This window comes from Macaca nemestrina, chromosome 8 (assembly GCF_043159975.1).
Source record: "Macaca nemestrina isolate mMacNem1 chromosome 8, mMacNem.hap1, whole genome shotgun sequence".
In the NCBI taxonomy this organism is placed as follows: domain Eukaryota; kingdom Metazoa; phylum Chordata; class Mammalia; order Primates; family Cercopithecidae; genus Macaca; species Macaca nemestrina.
Window position 1 is genome coordinate 90,648,317 of NC_092132.1, and position 22,388 is coordinate 90,670,704.

General features: G+C 36.6%; 1 protein-coding gene across 3 annotated transcripts in view; it reads right to left on the minus strand.

The window, feature by feature from the left end:
- Window positions 1-22,388, minus strand: part of LOC105482286 (RP1 axonemal microtubule associated) — a 328,970-nt gene that overhangs the window by 158,947 nt on the left and 147,635 nt on the right. For all 3 annotated transcript variants that reach the window (XM_071068238.1, XM_071068237.1, XM_071068236.1), the window contains 2 exons: window positions 11,337-11,514; window positions 5,091-5,222 (listed from right to left, as the gene is read on the minus strand). In XM_071068238.1, the coding sequence (XP_070924339.1) occupies window positions 5,091-5,222; window positions 11,337-11,514 (310 nt within the window). The remainder of the gene's footprint in view (window positions 1-5,090; window positions 5,223-11,336; window positions 11,515-22,388) is intronic.

Below are 22,388 nucleotides of genomic sequence, written 5' to 3' on the forward strand. Positions count from 1 at the left end.
ATACAGAATGATGTATTAAAGTTTGTACTGTTATCAATTAAATATGAATACCATGTAATACTACGATCTTCTGGAAATGAACCAACGTCCATTAGTCTCAGACTATAAATTTCTGCTGAGAACTGAGAACCATAAAAGCAGTTGCTTTTGTTGACCAGAAGTTTAAAATACTCTAAGCTAGGAAAATATTTAATGGGGACCCTGGATTAGTCAATAGACTTCTTCACGGTCACCCTGAATAAAATCAATGGTACCTAAGATGTATTCATACGACTCAAAAACATCCTCTGTGAGGGTGACTGAACAATTTAATTAAACACCAATCAGGTTGACTCAAACCAAAAAAAAAAAAAAAGTTATCTACTTTGTGCTGCTGCTAGTCCACTGAAGCTCTAGTGGAAAAAATAAATTACTCATAGAAATAAATAACAAATTAGCTGATTCTAATAGTTCATGGGTTGATTAAAGTTGAGGTCAGCATAAGCATGAATTACCATCAGAGAGTGGCCATAAAGGGACAGCTTGTATAGCCTCTGTATGCTATTCCAAGATAGTATTTGAGAAAGTTGATTTATTCTAACATGTCATTGAAAACAACTGAAAACAAATGCTTCCTAATACCTGATAGTGTAATATCAGATATTTAAACCCTAATTTCAGAACATATAAATCTGAAAAACAATAAGACAGTGAAAGCATTCCCCTATAGTTGTCTTGCAATGGATGAAATCTATTTCTACAAAATTAACATAGCCTTGTTATATTCATAAAGTTCAGTTTCTCAATTAAGGGATACAAAGCACAGGATGCACAAAGCTGGTACGGATAACTAACATAGAAAACAGAATCAAATAATCAAAGGCATCCTAACATGCTTGCACACTGGATTAACACCAAGAAGATAAAAACTAACCAGTATCAAGGTAAAGGTCTGTGGCTTGGTTGAAAGATCAGTTATATGTTTTACACTGAAAGGATATTATGAATAAAATATCCTAATGATGTTAATATAAACCAGAAATGCAATAAAAATGCCCAAAACATGTATTCCAAGCTGAGACTGTATCAACTGATGTATAAGGTCCCATAAAAGGAATACCATTATTCTAAACTGTTCAGATTATATGAGAAGACAGGTTCCTACTTGGAGATTCACACTTTAAGAGAAATATTCATAAAGGTGAAGAGTCTAAAACCATACATAAAAAGAAACTATTAAAGCAATACATTTGACACAGATGAGAATATACTAAAAAGAAATACTGAGAATCCACTTTTTGGTATATTTATATACATATAAGATGAATATACTAAGAGGAAATGAGAATATACTAAGAAAAAACAACAATGGTTGTTTTATAGAAGAAGATATTGACTTTTTTATAAGCCAAAAGAATTTATGGGTAGCTTTTCTGCTCAACATAAGGAGGTACTTTCAAGTGATTAGGATGATTTGAAATGGAATGGTTTATTTCTGCACTTTTCCTATGAATCTCTATGTTGCTTACGATGTGTCAGGTCTCTTCAAATCCTCAATCTATGATGAACGAAAACTTACAGTACCTTTACAATATAATTTACGACACCACGAGCATTAAAAAAATAAAACTATATTTCACTCTGGATGCCAAGTGCTATTTTTTATATTAAAAGGGACATAAAAATTACGATGAGAATAACCATTAATATAATTAATATAACTACTTTGTAATTCCATTTATGGGAATTATTCTAATGAAATAACATATAGATGAGCATCCATTACAAATTATAAGAAAATAGGTAAATATGTTATGCTACATCAACACAATGGATTATTTATAGCTATTACATTTTATTAAAAATATTTATTATGAAAAATCCTTAAATGATTAATACCTTCTATTAACTGAGAAGGTTACAAAATGATATATTTAATATAATCTACAAGTGTGTATACATACATATATACACAAGTATAAATACATTTTTAAGTGATCTTTGGGGAAGTAGCAAGATGATATAATTTTAAGATTTTCCTGTATGCTTTACGTATTCTAATTTCTTTCAGAATGAAATTATTTTTAGTCAAAGATGACTACCCAAGATTTTTCAGAATAAATTTCCTGACTACTGTTTTTAAGGAAGACTTCAACTAATAGATTTTTTTCTGCCCAGGTTTGTTTTTAAAGTATTGGCACCTAAACACATTTAAGAAAGAAAATGCCGTGGCTGAGACTTTGGCCCAGATTAGGATTTGCCTGGCAACACTGTGGAGCATGCCACCACAAACAGATGATGGACTGGCAGGATGGCTGCACTGCACTGTTCAAGTGTCCATGCACAGAGACAAGTGACTGGAGCTGAGACTTGCATAACATTCATCTTCCTGGGTCTTGATTTTCTCATTCATAGAAATAGGTAGTTGCTGGAAAGATATCTAAGGGCAATTTCAGTTCAGAGCATCAAATCATAAGTCTTCTCTTTTTATATTCGGTTTGAATGTGTTTAAATGCAGTGTTTCCAAACTTAAAATTATGCAGAAGTAATGTATATTCTCACTTAATTTTTAAAATATGAATTTCCAAAGTATTTATGAATAATATGGTGTCTTAGATTTGCTTTAAAATAATTAAATGAGGACATTGTAGGGCATAGCAGGAAGGACCATAACTAAAACAGGACTATGCCTACGTTGATCATTATTGAAGCTGAGTGATGGGTACATGGGGGTTCATTTGTCCATTCTCTCTACCTTTGTATGTGTTTAAAATTTTCCATAATAAAAAGGTTATTCTAAAAAAAAAATAAGATTCCTTCCTCAACCCCCCCACCCTAACAAAATTAATATCATAATGCAGTTTAGACCTAAAGGAAAACCTTGCAAATTTAATGACACTATCTCTCTACTTAACTACTATAAAATAACTATTTATCATATATGTGCTATTTTAAGTTCTAAATTCTCTTGCCCCTTTGATGTAGATGAGAAAAGTTCCATCTTTCTCCTTAACAAATAAGCATTTTGAATGGAGAGAGAACCATTTTATTTTTTCTATAATTCCTCATTTCCAAAACTATACATCTTGCCCTATCCCAAAAGTGGATGGACAAATATAGTCTGATTCTTAAGGAACTGAAATTTGGTTTTAGATATCTATAAAAGTAGAAAATAAGTTTTCTAAAGTATTTTTCAACGAACATATTTTAATATGAATGGCTAATGTAACCCAAATCTATCTTGACAGCTAAGCTGCAAAACCAAGAGGAAGGTATTTCTTTCAAGAGGCAAGTTTTAACTATTGCAGTCCTTTGATAGAGGTAGAAAAAAGACAACTAAAGGGAATCATGATCTAATTACTCAGTAACAGATGAGAGAGAGCCTTCTAGGGAAATATTCATCCATGAAGACATTTTTTCCTCACTTAAAGTCATGGATGCTATAAAACCACTCCGACTACAAACAGAGAAGGCAAAATTTAACCATATCATGGGCATTTTATAGGTGGCATTTGCCTTACAGGAGCCTCATCATCTGGACTTCCCAGATTTCATATCCAAGGCCAAAATCTGTGACAGATCAATGTTTTAAAAAGTTCTTGAAGAAACTGAGCTTAGTCTCCATTTTCTCAGTCTTTGGCCCACTCTCCATTTCCACTGTATTGCCATTAACCAAATGAAGAAACTTATAGGTCTTTTTACAATTAATTAATGATTTAAATTTTATTTTGTGTCTCATATGCCCTGGGTATTTCCTTCATCTCAATTATCAGGTTTTAGCCTTCCATTTCTGTGTGATTGTTTAATGTTTATCTGAACAGCTCACCTATCAAATTCAAGAGGGCAGAGACCAAGTCTGTTTTAGCTACAACATCTGACATTTAATGGGCACACAATTCATATTTAATGTTTAATTAAATGAAATAATTATTTGAAAAGGTCTAGGTTTATCATGAAGCCTAATTTTGTCATTTTTACAAATTACTTGGCCTGCCTCAATTAAAAAAAAAATTCTTAAAAATTTTACAATGGTAACATTTTAAAAATATTTTTGTCAGAACAAATTTTCATAAGACATACAGAAGGTTTTCTCATAAGCATTTTGCCACTTATTTAAAAAGTATTTATCCCCCAGGGATTTCGGCTAGCATGCTATTTTCAACCAAGTCAAATTTTACTTGAGGTGGCCATCCCTGATTTAGATACCATTACTTCCTGACACAAGACTGAATTCTGCTGTGAGAAATTTTAACTAAGCACATATTTCTCATTCAGTGTGATTCTTCACACTGCTCCATGGATTCATGACATGACATGGAAATAAAAAACTGAGACTAGTCCTTTGCAGCAAAAATCAAAAGGCTAATTTCTCTTCCCTATGTTCATGTGCTAATAGCTTAGGATAGTCAACAAGAGACGTCTATTATATTACTATCTGAAAGAAAAGCAAGCATACCCAATAACTAATTTTTAAAAATCACTTTTTTAAAGGTAACATTATAATTTATCTGTCTCCCAAGACAGGTTTTTAAAAAATGGTCCCCCAGAGACGGTCCTCTATTTCATTTTACCCAAAGATGACTAGATTCTGATACACAGAATTTGTCAGATATCATACATTACACTTTCCCGCCAGATAAAAGTTAATACATTTAAGAGCAAGAAAAATGATCAAACTAATATAGAAACTAGGAATTTAAGCCTCTGGGACTGAGAGCACTTCCTTTCAAGCTTCACTTTCTATACCAGAGAAATAGAGATTATTTTTGTCGTTGCTTAGACTTTGGTGAGAATTTACCATTTTTCATAAAATATATTCATAAAATATTGTGTAGGTAATAGTTCAATTGATGTTATAATTTAATACTATCTTCAACACATTGTTCTGGATGAACATTACATTTAAGACAAAGAAACACATTTAAAAATATATGTATTCTTTATAATATAAAATTAAGGCATAAAAAAGCAAGATAACAGCCTACAAGCAGTCCATGTGGTATAACATGATATAGGCTATAAAATAATTTAATAGTCTTCCTGCGATGGCCACAGGAAGAAATAATGCAGTCAAACAAACCAAAAGCAGGAAAGCAAAAGCTGTGGCTTACTTGCAGTTGAAGAAGGTAAGGGACTCCTATCCTCAGATTCTGGGGGTATTTTTTTCTGTTTTTTTGACTCATGGATCTTTTCTTCTTCTTGGCTGGGTGTTGCAGACATTCCCATTGGGTTTTCTCTGCCAACTGAAATTAAGATTTTAAAAGATGCCATCCTTTCAAAATCACTTGCTGCTTCTCAGAATACTCACCATATGTTCAGCTATGCAAGTTTAAGTTTTGCCATTGTTTCCATTTCAATGCCTAGTCAAATCTCTTTACTCAGAATTACGTAGTTAACAGAAAATGACTTCTTATTCTTACCAGCAGGCTGTGCATAGACGGCATCACTATAAAACCTACTCATTGCTTTGCAAATCTGAACGATAGTTTAACATCACAATATGAATCAAACAACTTATTCAAAATGTTTTTCTTATAGATTCTAAATGGGAACTTCCTTAACAATCTTTTAGTTTGCCTTCCTCAAAAGGGGAAACTAAAACGTCATTCAAACAGGATTTCATGTTACCTTACTGAAATATGTGAATCAACAAAATATACACATATCTATAAGCAATGAAAACATTAGCTACTTTTCTACCTTTTACTTAGAAGCAAGTTGCTTTGGAGTCTGGTTTAAGAATAGGTATCTCTAAGTTAAATAATGACTTCAGCTTTATAGTATATGCTCCTAAGTGCTATTTATATTTAGGATTTCAAATTCAAGTTGTTTGTGTTCATTTTCTAGGATCAGGCATAGGCATATTGTTTTTAAATGGTGGTAATTCACACTATGAATGGCTTTAGGTTCTCATCAGCAACAAAAAATTATGTAAATTTCTGATTCTATATGATAAAGAGTAATAACAACTACTTCTTAATACCACAATTGCAGTCAACGATGTAAGATGACTCACAAAGTAAGAAAGCATAACAACCTCAAAGGTATGCTTAGTAGAAATTAGCAACACTTATCACACAGGGTGATGGTGCAGACTCTACAATACTGGTGGCTGAAGAACTGTCCATGATTACACTGTTATTTATATCCTTCAGGTGTTATAAGATATCATTTCAGACAACAATAAGCTTTTAAATACTAATCCTTATAAAACATAGTTTTTCCATGTGGTTTATATACAATGCAATGCTGAGACACTAAAAATTGATAATAAACGAATTTTAAAACATTAAAAAGAAGATAGAAATAACTAGAAATATGTTCATGGAGAATAAATAAATAATTGTAGAGGAAAAAAATTAAGATTCTTATATATAGCTAAGAGTTCATTTACCAATGTAATGTAGAAATCCAGAATCTACAAAAAGATAAACTATCTTCCAGTCACTGCATAGCACTAGGAACAAATCAATGTATAAGAAATGGCTTCTGACATTGATGGGGTTACAGCCCAGAGAGAGAATACATAAACATGACCTCTGATAGATACTGATGAGCTCTTTAACTGACACAAGCACAACATGCATAGGGAGCACAGAGGAGAAAACAATTAACGTGCCAGTCCATTAGAAACAAGCCCAAAAAGGGTTGCACAACAAGGCCAGTCTATGCAGAACTGTGAAAGTAAGTAGAATGAGCATTTTACCTCTCTATCCTTCCCACACTGGCTTCTCATTAATTCTACCTCTGCTTCTCAAAAAGTACACCAATATCTCTTTATACGACACAGTAGTAGGGAATTCAGAAAGTGGAAGACATTTTCTGGAAATGTCATCCAGCATCTTCCTATCCCTCTGTAGAGAAGGCTTCCCACTTTGTCTTCAGGCCAGGTGGGTTACAGAAAGATGTTCAAAAGCCAAGTACCGAAGTGACCCTCCAATAATACAATACTCTGAACTGGAGCAACCCTTAGTAGCTCTTTGTCTGACTTTTACAATTAAAAAAAAAAAAAGTGAAAACTCTATCACTGGCAATGTAAAACAAAACCTGTGGTGAAGGTGAAAGAACCAGAGCTGTCTAGGTAGAGATGTTATCAAAAGGTATATGTTACCTATACAGCTGGATTTGGATGATTAATGACTCACTTCAGGTAGTACCTCATTATATCCAAAATTTAAGCTATATCAAGATCTACCAGACAATAAAGGCAGTAACTCTACAAAATCAACTAGGAAAAGTCTTTTGTTTTATTGAATACCTTCTATTTTAAAAGTAAAACAAGTGAAAACTTACATAATAGCAATGATTATAGTGTCACATTAGTGCATATATATTTTAAATCCATATAATCATTTTATCATCTGAAACATATTTTGTCATATTTTTCTAAGACTGTAATATACATAGTCAGAATTTTATGAATTGGATATATGACAGTATTTCATTTAGATTTTTATGCTTGAATGATCTTAGCAGACTAGAATGAAGCAAAAATGAAATTTCCAAACATATTTTAAGGCAAACTTCCATAAAACTTGAACCTGAAAGAAATTCTTATTGTAATAAAAATGTAACATCTGAACCATATCTTCAGTCCTGCATTTTTGAGGGGTTACTAATAGCCAGAGTCTCACGATCTATATACAGAGGATGGCTCATACCATAAAACTGGGCTGGAATTAGAGCAAGAGGAGGTAAATTTCTGTGCAAAAGTCAAGTCTCTGTTAAAGTACTTCTAAAAACTTATAGGTTCACTCTTTCCGAAGTATTCTATAAAAGTAATAGTACACTGAAGTTAGCGAAAAGTTACATGTTATATTGATCTACAGTTCTTTAAAACGATACCTAGCAGTGTGGTCTTACTGTATGGAATTATAAATGCAGGTTTATTACCTAGAGGAACAGAATGAGGAAAACTTTCAAATTATCCAAATATCCAGATAATCAATGGAGAATCTTCTCCATAGGCTCAGTATAATAACTAATCACATAAGCCCAAGGGGAAAGATCTTTTCACACTTTCTTCTGTATATACTGTGAATATAAATTCATGAAAATAGAGAATGAAGAGGTTTTACTGCACACGCTAGCAAGAACAGCTAAATGGTAGTGGGATAAATGACTTTTATTATAAATTCCCAATACACAGTAAATTAAACCAAATCCTTGCCAAACTGTAGATGGAAAAAAATCAATCACAGAGAAATGAAATATGCAAAGTGATTAAAAGAGGTGATGAGACGGAATCTCTTGTCTTTCAAGAATCCATCGACTCTATTTGAGTGATAAAAGAAAATATGCCGTGAAGTGCTCTTCCTCTCTTTAATAATCATAACAGTAAATACTTGAACAGCACTTGCTGAGTACCAGACACTATTCTAATCATCTTACATATGTTAATTCATGTAATTCTCACACCACAACTGAGTGAAGGCACTCTTGGTCCTCATTTGACAGAACAGAGGCAGGTGGTCCAAGAGCCGTGAGAGCATACCACTGGCAAAAGGCGCCCTCCCAGGACCTGCAGTCTGGCTCTCAAAGCCTGTGTGCTGAAATCCTACCCTTGTCCCTCTACCCTGCTATACTTCTGAGCCTCTTGCTGTTTGGTGGGTGCAACCTGTCAATGAGACTGCCCTTGTCCTCGGCTGAGCAGAGCTGTGCCTTCCACGTGATTGTGTGCCATGTCAGACCAGGCAGCTTGCAGACATTTACTTGAGGTGCAGCGGCTTCCAAGGAAGCCAGGACCACTCATTCAGGTTGCATGCCTGGGGGCAACAGGTGGAGTCTCTTGAGAGTAACCTTATGATTCTCTTCCTACCACTCTCTCTTACCCTATCCAAGTCCCCTTACCACTCAGGGTACCTCGCAACTTTAACTCTGCTTTCTAGACAACTATGAGGAAAAATTTACACTGAAAAAAAAAAGTTTCAGCTTACCGTTTTGGGGGGCTGCTCTATCTCTGTATTAGAATATAAACAATTCAAAATTCCCAAATGTTTTTGGGAGTGAACTTTTTTGGCATAGAGTAGGTTCAATCTATCATATGTAGATAGTCTAGTTAGAAAACATTCTATCAGGAGGCGGAGGCAGGCAGATCACAAGGTCAGGAGATCGAGACCATCCTGGCTAACATGGTGAAACCCCGTCTCTACTAAAAATACAAAAAATTAGCCGGGCATGGTGGTGGGCGCCTGTAGTCTCATTTACTCGGGAGGCTGAGGCAGGAGAATGGTGGGAACCTGGGAGGCAGAGCTTGCAGTGAGCCAAGATCGCCACTGCACTCCAGCCTGGGCGACTGAGCGAGACTGTCAAAAAAAAAAAAAAAAAAAAAAAAAAAAGAAGAAGAAGAAAGGGAAGGGGAGGGGAGGGAGAAAATATTCTAAAATAATAAAATGACTTGGGGAATTACTGTAACTTTTTTTTTTTTTTTTTTTTTTTTTTTTTTTTTTTTTTTTGCAGCTAGAGTGCAGTGGAGCGTTCTTAGCTCACTGCAAACTCCACCTCCTAGGTTCAAGTGATTCTCCTTCCAGTAGCTGGGATTACAGGCATGCACCACCATGCCCAGCTAATTTTTGTATTTTTAGTAGAGACAGGGTTTCACCATGTTGGCCAGGCTGGTCTCAAACTCCTGGCCTTAAGTGATCCACCTGTCTTGGCCTCTCAAAGTGCTGGGATTATAGGTGTGGGCCACCGTGCCTGGCCCTACAAACTTTTACATAAACATTCTGTCACTCTTCACAAAATCCCCTAAGACAGAGTTTTTAACACTCAGAAATCCCAATGGAATGCTCTTCTTGTAAAATTGGAAAGTATTATTTTGTATTTTGAAGAAATGTTGATGCTTTCAAACCCTTCCTCAGAATTCCTAGGATTCATGAATCTTCAATAAAATTTCTAAAGCAATGTCTCTTGCATTCTTGCCCTTGTTAAAGCAGGAGGCTGCCTCTAGTAAACAGAGAAGAAAACAAACCATCTATGCTTTAGTAACAGAACTAAATTGTAGGGGCTGTAAAGAAGAATGGCTTTGTTTCTATTGGTTCTTTTAGTACTAATACCCTAACGTTGACAAATGTGTCCTTTTATTATCTCTCTCTTATGTCTTGCCACAAATTACTTTTCTTCTTCTCATTTCTTTTTCTATTGTTTCAATCTCTTCTTTTTCACCTTTTCATCTCTACCTGCTTCCTGGTCATTTCTATTTTCTCCCTGTGCTCTTCCAGCATGGCAGCTGACCCCTGCTAGCTATTTCCCACTGCTCTTTTTCTACTCCTGTATCCTTCTGCTGGCTTTGAAGTCACCTGTTTCCCTTCAGAGCTCCAGAGGCAGATGGCATATGCATTGTGTCAAGGCAGAATGCCACTCTGGGCCAGCCTGTGGGAAAATGAAGGGTGGAGGGAGTGGTGGTATGGATGGCAGTAAACTCAGGTATACTAGCCCAACAGTTTACAAAATTTTTAAAAAGGCAACTAAAGGCTGAAAAGGAGTTGATGCAGATAGAGTGAAGAACAGGGCCAAATATACCATCATGTTACATCAGGATCATTTTATTCCTATTCTAAGCTATCTTCTGTGGGATATTATATATACACATACAGTAAATATGGACTCTCATAAGCCAACAGAAGCTAAACAAAAGTCAGACCAAGAAAATGACACAGATATTGAGTAAGCCAAAATTCAGGGAACCTCACATCAAGCAAAAATTAGATAGCAAACTAAACTTCAAGATAATTGAAAAATACAATAAAGTTACTTTATTAGCCTTTGTGTTGAAACATATTTTAAGGTTTGAACACAAATACATGATTAAATAATGTCCTCATATCTTCATTTCGATTTGCTAGAGAACGTGAACTTAGATATGAGAGAAACCAGTTTCAAAATATTCACATTTCTGTCCTATCTTCAGATTTTTTCCCAAATCCTATTTTTAATCCAAATCCCATTTGTGTTGATCTTTATTCCATCTCTTTTTATACTGCAACCATTAAAAATTAATAGCAATGAATCTGAGAATATTTCTAACAGCCTCATTCCTCTCGGGGTATATGAAGCTATCCTTAAAAAACAAAGATTCAAACATGCACATGTACACAGACACACGAATGCACACATAACTTTCAAAGTTACAAAGAAGTTCAATGTAGCAAAACTTCTATACCTAATATTAATTTATCTGAAAATTTGAGGCAACCGTCTTCATTATGTTTTCCTTCCATTGCTTCTGGAATGACAACAAACAAAAAAGCCTAACAGCAGAGATTTGCCTAGTAAAAATGTGATGAAATTTTCAGACACTGTACACAAACCATCATAAAGCAAACCAAAAAAAGCAAAGTATGTCAGAGTAAACATACATTGGATGACTTGTGGATAGAAGCAAACATTCTCATCCTTGGTATAAATCATTGGTTTTGCCTGCCCATCTGACTGAAGTCCAACAAACAATCCTGGGCTCTTCGTAGATTCCAGGCTTATGGATGCATTCTCCAAGTTCTTCTTAATTTTAAAATGACAGTCGACATCTCCTGTACCCTACAATCAATACAAAATGATTCAATAAATATGAGCAAGTCGTAAAAGACAGAATTTAAAACCAGTCATTTTACAAGAATATAATTTTGTCTCGTTTCACATCACTATGATAAATCAAGAGACTTTTTACATAAATTGCCCTGTGTGCTTCATCCTATTTCACAAGATCCAGAAACAGAGATCACATGATGGGTTGAGGCAAGGACACATGCCTTTGGACAAAAAGCTCTGAATAGCGTAAGAGCTTCAACTAAGGAGAGTGTTGTGTATGCTGTATTTCATTTTAGAGTTGCTCACCTCTGTGGGTGAATGTAGAACATTAAAATGTGAAACTTTTCTTTTAGAAAATACTCTAAAGTGGTGGGAAAAGGGCTATTCTTACCATAGGTCAATTTACATTTAAATTTAAACTAATTTTCTGTGCTACTCTGCATTTTCCAGATTGAATTTTCATAAACAGCATGCACACAAACGATGCAAAGACTGTAGAGGAAAATATTCAAGAATTGAATGCCTAGCAGTAATCTACACACTCTCAGATTATTATAACACTTCTCCCTTCTTTAAGCCATTTATAATCTAATATTAGAAAATATTTCACTTTTCATCGTTTTAAAAGTTTCCTTACAGGATTTCAGTCCTAACTAATGAGTTTTATAAGCATGGATTAAAATTTCCACTAGTAACTATTATTTTATTTGTAATACAAACGATATTCTAGTCTCCACTCAAATGTGAGCTTCTTGTCAGTAAGAATCAAGGCAGTCTCTCTCTCTCTTTCTCTCTCTCTCTTTTTATAAATATAAAGTAAGCAATTTCTGTCTTCTGTTCTTGTTCTAAATTCAATAAGATTCTGGCCTTGCATTGTTCATGGTCGAGTAGAGAAGACAAATCACGTACACAGATAATAAGTAGGGAAAGATGAGCTGGGGGTAGGGATAGGAAATTTCAGGTAGAGGGGCACCATAAACTAAGGCAGAGGGGCCATAGGCAGCATGATGTATGAATGAACAAGCACCTTAATGATGCTGAACAATAGAGAAGGTAAGTGCAGAAGAGCAGCTTCGGTTTGTTTGCAGCATAGGAAGTTTAGGCCTTATCATAGACCATCTGTTTTCTTTCCTGAGATTCCCAAACCTCCTAAATGATGTATTTGCATACATTAAGGTTTACTCTTTGTGCTATACAATTCTGTGGGTTTTAACAAATCTATAATGTCTTGTATCCGTTACTACAATAGCATACAGAATAATTGTACTGCCCTAAAGATTCTCTATGCTTCATCTATTTATCCTTTCCATACTTCCCTCAAATCCCTAGCAAACACTGATCATTTTACTGTGTCTATTATAGCTTTGCATTTTCCAGAATGTCCTATAATTAGAATGGGGTAATATGTAACCTCATCATACTGGCTTCTTACACTTAGTAATATGCAATTAAGTTTCCTTAATGTCTTTTCATGGCTTATTTCTTTTTACTGATGAATAATATTCCATTGTATAAATGCACCAAAATTTATAGATTCACCTACTGAAGGACATCTTGGTTGTTTCCAGTTTGGGGTGATTATGAAAAAAGCTGCTATAAACATTCATGGACATGTTTAAGCTCTGGGTCTAGATTCATTTGTAGGCATATGGACATCCAATTGTTCCAGCACCATTTGTTGAAAAGTCTACCCTTTCTCCATTGAGTTACCTTTGCTCCTTTGTCAAAGATCACTTCACTGTATTTGTGTGGGTCTATTTCTAGGCTCTCCATTCTGCTCCACTGATCTCTGTGCCTTTTCTTTCATCAATACCACACTGTCTTGATTTCTGTAGCTTTATAGTAAATCATAAATTTAGGTAGTTTCAGTCTTCTAACTTTGTTCTTCTTCAGTATTACGTTGGCTATTCTGGGTCTGTTGCCTTTCCATAGAAACTCAGGACCAGCTTATAGATAGTCACAAAATAGCTTGCTGGAATTTTGACCAGAATTGTATTGAATCTATCGATCAAGTTGGTAAGAACTGACAACAACCTTGAGTCTTCCAGTATATAAACGAGGAACATCTGTCCATTTATTTAAATTTTCTTTGATTTCTTTCATCAGCATTTTCTAGTTTTCCACATAGAGATCCAGAATATATTTTGTTAGATTTATACATTTTTGTACTAATATGACTGGCATTATGTTTTTAATTTTAAATTCTAATTGTTCATTGCTAGTATATAGGAAAGCAATTAAAATTTGTATATTAGCCTCATACATTGCAACCTCACTATAAACACTTACTGATTCTGAAATTTTTTTGTTGATTCTTTGGGATTACCTACATAAAAACTAATATCATCTGTGAGCCAAGACAGTTTTATTTCTTCCTTCCCAATCTGTATACATTTTGTTTCCTTTTTCTGTCTTATTGATTAGCTAAGACTTTCTATATAATATTGGAGTGGTGAGAGATGTCCTTGCTTTGTTCCTGATCTTAAAGAAAAAGCATCCAGTTTCTCACTATTAAGTATAATATTAGTTGCAAGTTTTTTGTAGGTATTCTTTTTTTTTTTAATTATACTTTAAGTTCTAGGGTACATGTACACAACGTGCAAGTTTGTTACATATGTATATTTGTGCCATGTTGGTGTGCTGCACCCATCAACTCGTCAGCACCCATCAACTCGTCGTTTACATCAGGCATAACTCCCGATGCCACCACCCCCCCTCCCCATAATAGGCCCCGGTGTGTGATGTTCCCCTTCCCGAGTCCAAGTGATCTCACTGTTCAATTCCCACCTATGAGTGAGAACATGTGGTGTTTGGTTTTCCGTTCTTGCGATAGTTTGCTGAGAATGATGGTTTCCAGCTGCATCCATGTCCGTTTGTAGGTATTCTTAATCAAGTTGAGAAAGTTCCCCTCTATTCATAGTTTACTGACAGTCTTTTTATTTCATCACCAATATTCAATCAGCCATTAATATTCAGTAATTCACATGATCTATCAAATTTGACTCAAACTCTCCACTTTTGTCATTAATTCCCAGACTGTAGGCCCCATCACCTCATTCCTAGATCTCTACAATCACTAACTCAAGTAAAGATAATATTTGTGAATTCTTTAACTAATATATTTTCATTGCTAATTCTTCCAAGGCTCTCTTACCCACTAAATCAACAATACTCATTGTGTTGGTGTAAGTAGAATCCAGCCTAGAGCTAAAAAATCTTTGCTCAGCTTTGAGCTTCCAAATGAAAGGGTTTTAACAAATCTGCAGTAAATTAAGATTTTAAAAGGTGCTTTTTATTTGTAAAAGCAAGCTTTATTGAGAGAGAAAATGGTTGATAAAAGAAATTCCAAAATTGAACTTAATATTCCTAGAACCTGGAGGACTGGACACCTGAGAGTTTAAATGATGAAGCCACTGAAAAGGTAGATACCATATATTACATAGAGAAAACTGCTACCCCACAAGAAGAGAGGTGCATCCAGTTCTGAGAGGAGGGGCCTGGGATAAATGGCTAGAAGAGAGACATGGATTTCTTACATCAACTCCACTTGAAGTTGATTCTTGGTGTAACAAAGAAATAAGGGGCATTAGAATCATCCATATATTTTGGAAGAGAATCTCAACAGCTGAGGGGTTATCCCAGGAAACTTACACACTCCACTTAGAGCATCCCAGTGTTTAGCATAGTACTAGAGCACAATGGGAACATCCAGAAGGTGGATTAGAAATGTTCAAGGAAGGAGTCTGAGAAAGTAACACTGATGCAGCTTCCTAGTTTCTCCGCAGCTCACATGGAGACATCAGGGGATCTAGAAGTTATCCCATGCCTTCATGGCAGACTCAATTATTGAGAGGACTAGAAATCTGGGAGAGAGCTGGATTTGCTACAAGCTGCCCATTAAGTTAGGACCATTAAGACCAGAGGTTATGCAAGACCCTCAAGCCCTATGTTGCCCAAAATGCTCTGATTATAATATCAGTCATATTTGAAATTAAACACAATTGGTATACCCAAGTTCAGGGACAAACTAAATCAGCCACACTTCAGTAAAGACTAGTGTGGACCTAAAGAACGGTCTATGTCCTGTGGCCTTTTTCCATGACTTTTTTTTTTAAGTCTTTGTGCCAAGATATCAAACAAGGATGAGGGAAAGGAGAAAAAAAGAATAAATAATTAAAAAAATAAAACATAACTATTGGCCTGTAAAGGACTAATCTTTCAACTAGATAGAAACCAAGATATACAAGCATATTCTGACAGAAAAAAAAAAATCCATCAGTCGAACTAAGCACACTGGAACACACTAGAAGTACTAGTGCACTTTAGATAAATTATAGGCTTTTCAGTCAAACTGTGTTTCATTATAGTAATCTCATAGTTATTCTTCCAAACTTCTGGTTCTCAATAAACTAGCGCATCTTCTACAGTGAGGCCAGATTTATGAACTTGAATATTATTCCCAAACCACTATCTCCCCAAACTTAGAACAGATAACATATTAAAAATCAACGTCATTTTACATTAAAGATCTCAAGCAATTGCTCATGACTCACACAACAGAAAATTCTTTCTCAGACATATCTTTTTCCAAACCAACACTGAACTTGGTACTTACTCCTGGTATTGCACTTGGCACACTATGGTGTATTTGTCTATTTATGTTCTTCTTTTCCCCTTTTAAATCACAAATTTCCTGAGAGCGGGGAGCATGTCTTAGTATATCTACTGTAGCACTAGTGACAAGCAGTTTCTGCCTTTCAGTAGAAACTCAGTATCTGTTAACTCTAAATTTCTTTTTACTAATTTCTAATCTCATAATTTGTTCATGTAATGTCCTCTCCTCTCTTTGATAAAGAAAAGTGGAATTATTCTCTCCCCCTAAAATTCACCATTCCAGGAAACTTCTCTTACTCACCCACTCTGCTCAAATCAACCTGCCTCTCCTGAGCGTTCGCAGAAACACTTGAACCACAACTTGGAAAGGATTACCAATTAACTATTGTTCTCCAGATCAGTGTTGCATGCGTATTTGTCCTGTCCCCTCTAACGGCACCTGAAGAAATGGTATTTGTAACCTCCACTAAGTATAATTAGTGAAAATAATAAAAGTAAAATGGAATATAACTACATTTCAAAATAAACCTTTAGTTTCCTTTGTTTCCTTTTTCCTGCTTTCATTTAAAAATCTCTGCTTCATCCCTAACCCAAATATAAACTGATTAAAGAGATGTAGATAGGAAACAAAACGTGAGTTCTGAATGCAAAAGATGTGCCTTCCTACACATCTGCAGCAAACAGCAGCTAGACAAAGCCAGGTTAGAATATCTGATGCATGCTCACACCACTGCAAGCTACCATAACATCTAATGCCCGTTTCCCTCTATTTGGCTCCTTTGCAGTAGAACAACTCCTAGTTACCATCACTCAAGTGATATTTTAACTTCTCATACTTAATATTTGTTAAGCACGTATCAAATATCAGTTCTTGCTGTACAGTTTGGGATATTTAAATAAACAAAGCAAACAAAACTCTCCCCACTGTGGTGCCCGCATCCTAGTAGTATACATTCTATACACTGGAGTATTATTATGCCTCCTCTTTTCCAAGATGAATCACTCAACAATTTATTCCTTTCTTAAAGCCTATTTTCCCCTAATAAGAGCAATCTTTGTTGCTGTCGTTAAGGCCCACTGTATTTTCTTCAAATCTCTGTATCTGCTGTAAAGATTAAATACATAGACTGTGATCTACAACAATGTAACCACTGACAAGTTCATCTTGCCAGCTGCCCAGATAGAGCTAGTTTATGAAGATGGAGGAATTGCAACAGAGAATGCGTTCAACACATGCAGAGCAGGCTAAATGGGAGACTGGAGTTTTATTATTACTCAGATTAACCTCCCCCAAAATTTGGAGGCCAGGGTTTTTCAAGACAGTTTGGCAGGCACGAGGCTAGAGAGTGGGGAATGCTGACTAGTTGGGTCAGGAATGAAATCATAGGGAGTTGAAGCTGTCTTCTTGCTGTCTTCAGTTCCTGGGTGGGTGCATATAACTAGTTGAACCAGTTTACTAGTCTGGGTGGCACCAGCTGGTCCATCAGAATGCAGGGTCTAAAAAACACCCCAAACTCCAATCTTAGATTTCACAATAGTGATGTTGTCCATAGGAGCAACTGGAAAGGTCAGGAGTCTGGCTACATGACTCCTGAGCCATAATTTTTTATCTTGTGGCTAATTTGTTAGTTTTACCAAGTCTGTCTGGTGCCTAAAGAAGGAAGGAGTTTGTTACAGAGAGGCACTGTTATTATCTTTGTTTCTAAGTTAAACTACAGGCTGGGTGTAGTGGCTCACACGTGTAATCCCAGCACTTTGGAAGGCCAAGGCGGGTGGATCACCTGAGTTCAGCAGTTTGAGACCACCCTGGCCAACGTGGTGAATCCCCATCTCTACTAAAAATACAAAAATTAGCTGGGCGTGGTGGTGGACATCTGTAATCCCAGCTACTTGGGAAGCTGAGGCAGAGAATCACCTGAACCCAGGACACAGAGGAGGACAGCTTGCAGGTTAGAAGCAAGATAGAGTCTGTTAGGTCAAATTTCTTTCACTGCCATAATTTTCCTGTGTCAGATTTTTCCCATTAACATAATTTTTGCAAAGGCAGTTTCAGTAATAGTGAAATGTAAGACCATTTTTTAGAAAATTCAAATGACTTATTTTGCATGTAGCTATGGAAGTAAACACAATTTTATTCACATCAGGTTTTTAAAATTTTTTGATTAGGTAAAACATGATTTACAATTTTTACATAAAACTAAGACTTTCACTGAATTTTATACTTTTCAACCCACTGGTCTAGCACCATGTAAACCTAACTCCATCTATATGCTTTCATGTGTTTTTTATATTTCAACTTCTTATAAATATGAATTACCTTTCATTTTTAAATTATTTGCATGCATAGAATGTATTTTGAATGAAGAGGAAAAAATTAGACAAATCCACAATGAGAGAATCTTTCTTAGTTTCTGCAAACTAAACTCTTGCCCATAGACAAGCATCCTGCCAGTGTGGGGTATGTCTGTGTGTGTATCTTGGATACGGTGATCACATTTGAGCTTATTTTTCCTACAATTCCTACATCTTTTTTTCCTTTGTACTCATGCTTAGTGAGTTCCACCCGTATTATTCTGAAGTTTATTTTTCTTCTTTAAATTAACACCCTTACAAATGTCCCTAGTGAACTGCATGCTGTTTGTTGCTAACCTGAATTTCGATTACATCAAATCTATTAAGGTGATTTACTCATACAGGATAAAAACTTCATGGTAACAGAAATAGAAATATTTGTTATAGGATCAATGTCACTTGATTTAAATGTATTTGCCTATAAAAATGTTTCCAAATTTACAACAGCAGACATGTTGGGACCATTAATGTTTTTATTCAATTCAATTTAGTACAAAAAAAAAAGCATTTCTTGAGTAGCTACCAGCACTGAGGCACTGTTGGGTTTTTAAGGTATAGCAGTATGACCATGCATTACCATTTACCTTTGAATGCATCTTAAATCCCTTTGGAAATTATAAGCATGCCTTACCATAGCCTCTAAACATACACAAACTAGGGTAATTAAGAGGACTGTTTCCATTCTGTTTTCAAGGGTAATGTCATTCCAGTCTAGTGATTCCTAGTCAGATATAATGAAAGTGAAAAATAATATGCTTCATTGTTATGTATCAACACTATTTCTTAAGAACAAGGAAGCACAGGCATTTTGAGTAAAATGACTCACTACCAAAATTTCAGATGGAGAATTTTAAAGTAAGACAACGAAATCAATGAGTCATTAAGTCAAAGAAAACACTACAATGGAAGTAGCAGAAATAAAACATAAATGAGGGGTTTTCTGTGGAGGCTCTTCTCTATAAAAGTACCAGAGTAAAGGTTAAAAATCAATGTTGTCTGAGTGGCAGACACCATCAGGAGGTAGCCTCAGAGTGCTCCCTTAGGCCTCTGCTAATAACATGTTGTTAATGCACAAAACAACTGGCAACCCACAGGAGAACCCTGATGTTCAGTGACAGCATGTGTGAGAAGCCACACTCAAGGGGCAGATCCCAATGAAGAGCTAAGACACCATGGCTCTGGACCAGGCCTGATACTTATAATGGAATGCAGGAAACACTAGCCTAAAATATGGCAGCTTGGCACAGTAAGTATTTTAAGCTGAAGGAAATGAGAAAACTGTGGAAGCAGGAAGGTCTCCCTGACCCTCTCCAGCCCACTTTCTCCGGAAGCGGGCCATAGAAACTGAAATTCCCTCTCCCCTCTCTCCCCTGGTGCAGGCCACAGAAACTAGAATTCCTCTTGCTTCTTCTCCCAGGAACCACACCCAAAACCTGGAAAGGGCACCTCTCTGACCTTCCCTCTCCTTGTTTCCCCTAAAGACCTTCATGTGACAGCTGTCTTACTTTATACCTGGAGGAAAGAAAAACCTCACAGTGACTCCAAGAAAAACCTGGACAGACAGGCCTTACTAAGTTCCCCACAGTTCGTTACCACTAGATCACACCCTTTGGTTCTCCAATCACACTTAAGTGTCTATAAAATACAAAATTTTCCCTAGGTCTTTGGATCATCATTTCTGAAGGCTCCTGAGCTACACAGAACTTATTTAGGTGAATTTGTACGCTTTTCTCTTATCAATCTGTTTTTTTGTTATGGGGTCTCAGTTGGGAAGCTTGCAATGGGTGAAAAAAAAAATCACATTTTGTCTCCTGCATTTACAAGCATTAAATTTAGAACAGAAACTCTGCAACCCTGGCAAATCTTTTAATAACTACACAAAAGAAGTCATAAGATCATTTACATGGGTTGGTTTTAGGTGAAGACCTGCTGTAGCTGTTTGCTTTCCTGTTTGTTTGCTGTGTGAGCTTAGGGTTAAGGGGCATTACTACAAACCTAAGAGAGCTCGCTCAGCCTTGGAATGCAGTAGACACTAAAAATACAGTCAGCCTCCTCCCTTTGTCTTGCGGATCTGGTTATAGTATCAGGGAATTCACCACTGGCCAAAGCAGTGCCACACTTTCCTATGATTTACAGAGTATTCAAGAGCTTCTGGCTTTATGGATAGCCTGTGTAAAATTTCAAATCTTTTAGCAATAACTTTCTAATGCAATAACTTTCCCAAGAACAGGATTGGAATTTTTAACAGAAATAACAGGAAGCTAGAAACCTCTAGAGAATGTTTGAGCCTCTGAGCCTCTGAGTTTAGGAAGCAGAAGGGCGAAAGTTACTGATGTATAGTATGATATAGGCCAGGAAGACCTTCAAAACCTTAACCTTAAGCTAAAGATTTTTACAAATGTCTATTAATTAAAAAAACATAGTAACAGTATTTCCTCTGTAATCCTCAAAGATTACACTCACCTCACCTTATTCTGAGGATTGATGCTAAACTGATACACATTGATAGAGCCAGACCCATTTTTTAAATACTGAAATACTGAGAGCGACAGGAGTCGGTCTCCTAAAATGCTAGGCAGACAGGAGCATGCCCCTGGCAAAACTCCTCCTTCGAGGTGAAAACCCTGAAACCCACAGCCCAAAGTGAAAACTTCCATCCTTGTGTGTCGGCTCTCTCCTGATTAGTTCTTTCTGAATAATGTCTTTTTACCAGTCTAATGTTGCCTTTTCCAGAATTACCTATGACCTGCCCCACCTCCCCATCCTGTGCCTATGAAGACCCAGACTCAGTCGGTAGAGAGGATAAGCAGCTGGACATCAGGGAGAGGTGACTTGACTCCAGAGACAGTGGCTGGATGAGGCAGGGAGTTGGCTTAACTTCAGGGTAGAGTGACCTGCCCTTTCCATCTTTTTTCTAGCTCCCCTCTCCGCTGACAGCCACTTTCATTGCTCAATAAAATTATCCACATTCACCATCCTTCAATTTGTCCATGTGACCTCATTCTTCTTGGGTAGCGGACAAAAACTCAGGATGCACCAAGTGCGGGTACCCAAAAAGGCTGTCACACTGGCCCTTTGCTCTCACTGGTGGAGGGCAGCTAGCTGCCCTATGCAATGAGACAAAGGGCCCACAAAACTGATAACACACTGCTGTCTGCAGACGGTGGAACTAACAGAGCATTGTAACACATCCCTTGTGGGACCTTGGGGTTGCAGGCACTACCACCTGGATGCTGCCATGGGGCCTGAAAGAGTTTCCTCCTGCTGGTGCTAAAGCAGCTGGCCAGTTTTTGCACTCACTTGCTCCAGTGCCCACACTTGTTTGCTCGCATGCTGCCTCCTATAAGGGGTTGAGCAGGGTGGGCTAAGTAAATAGGCTCCCCTGTTGCAAGACCTGCAAAGGGGTCAAGAAAATATCCTGCATCAATATTTTCATATTGGATGATGAAGAGCCATCATCTGAGCCCCTTTGTGTCTCCCTCATGTTCTGGTTGCCCTAGAATGGGAGAACCCCTAGAAGTCACAGCCCACTGCCAGGGTTAGGTGTCAGGGCCTGGATCCCAGCACAAAAACAAGGCGCCCTGACGGCATGGCCAGCCAATGCCTCATCCACATCTTGGGCCCTCAAGGCTCCTTGCTCCTTGCTCATCCTGAAGGTTGCACTCTAGGAGTTTCAATGTACCAAACTGCTTGTTAAATACAGCATTTTGAATATCACCCCAGCATGTATGTACCTATTATTTCTGGTTTGCTCCTTTACACAGCTCCCCTTACCAATGTCTTTTGCATTTAGCTACTACTTTACACACGTGTGTTGCCTTCAGAGGCCTCAGAGGAGTGACCTTAACCCTCTGGACAAGCCTCATGTAACCTAGCTATGGTGTGCTTATCTCCAAAAGACCTAGGGAATCTCTGCC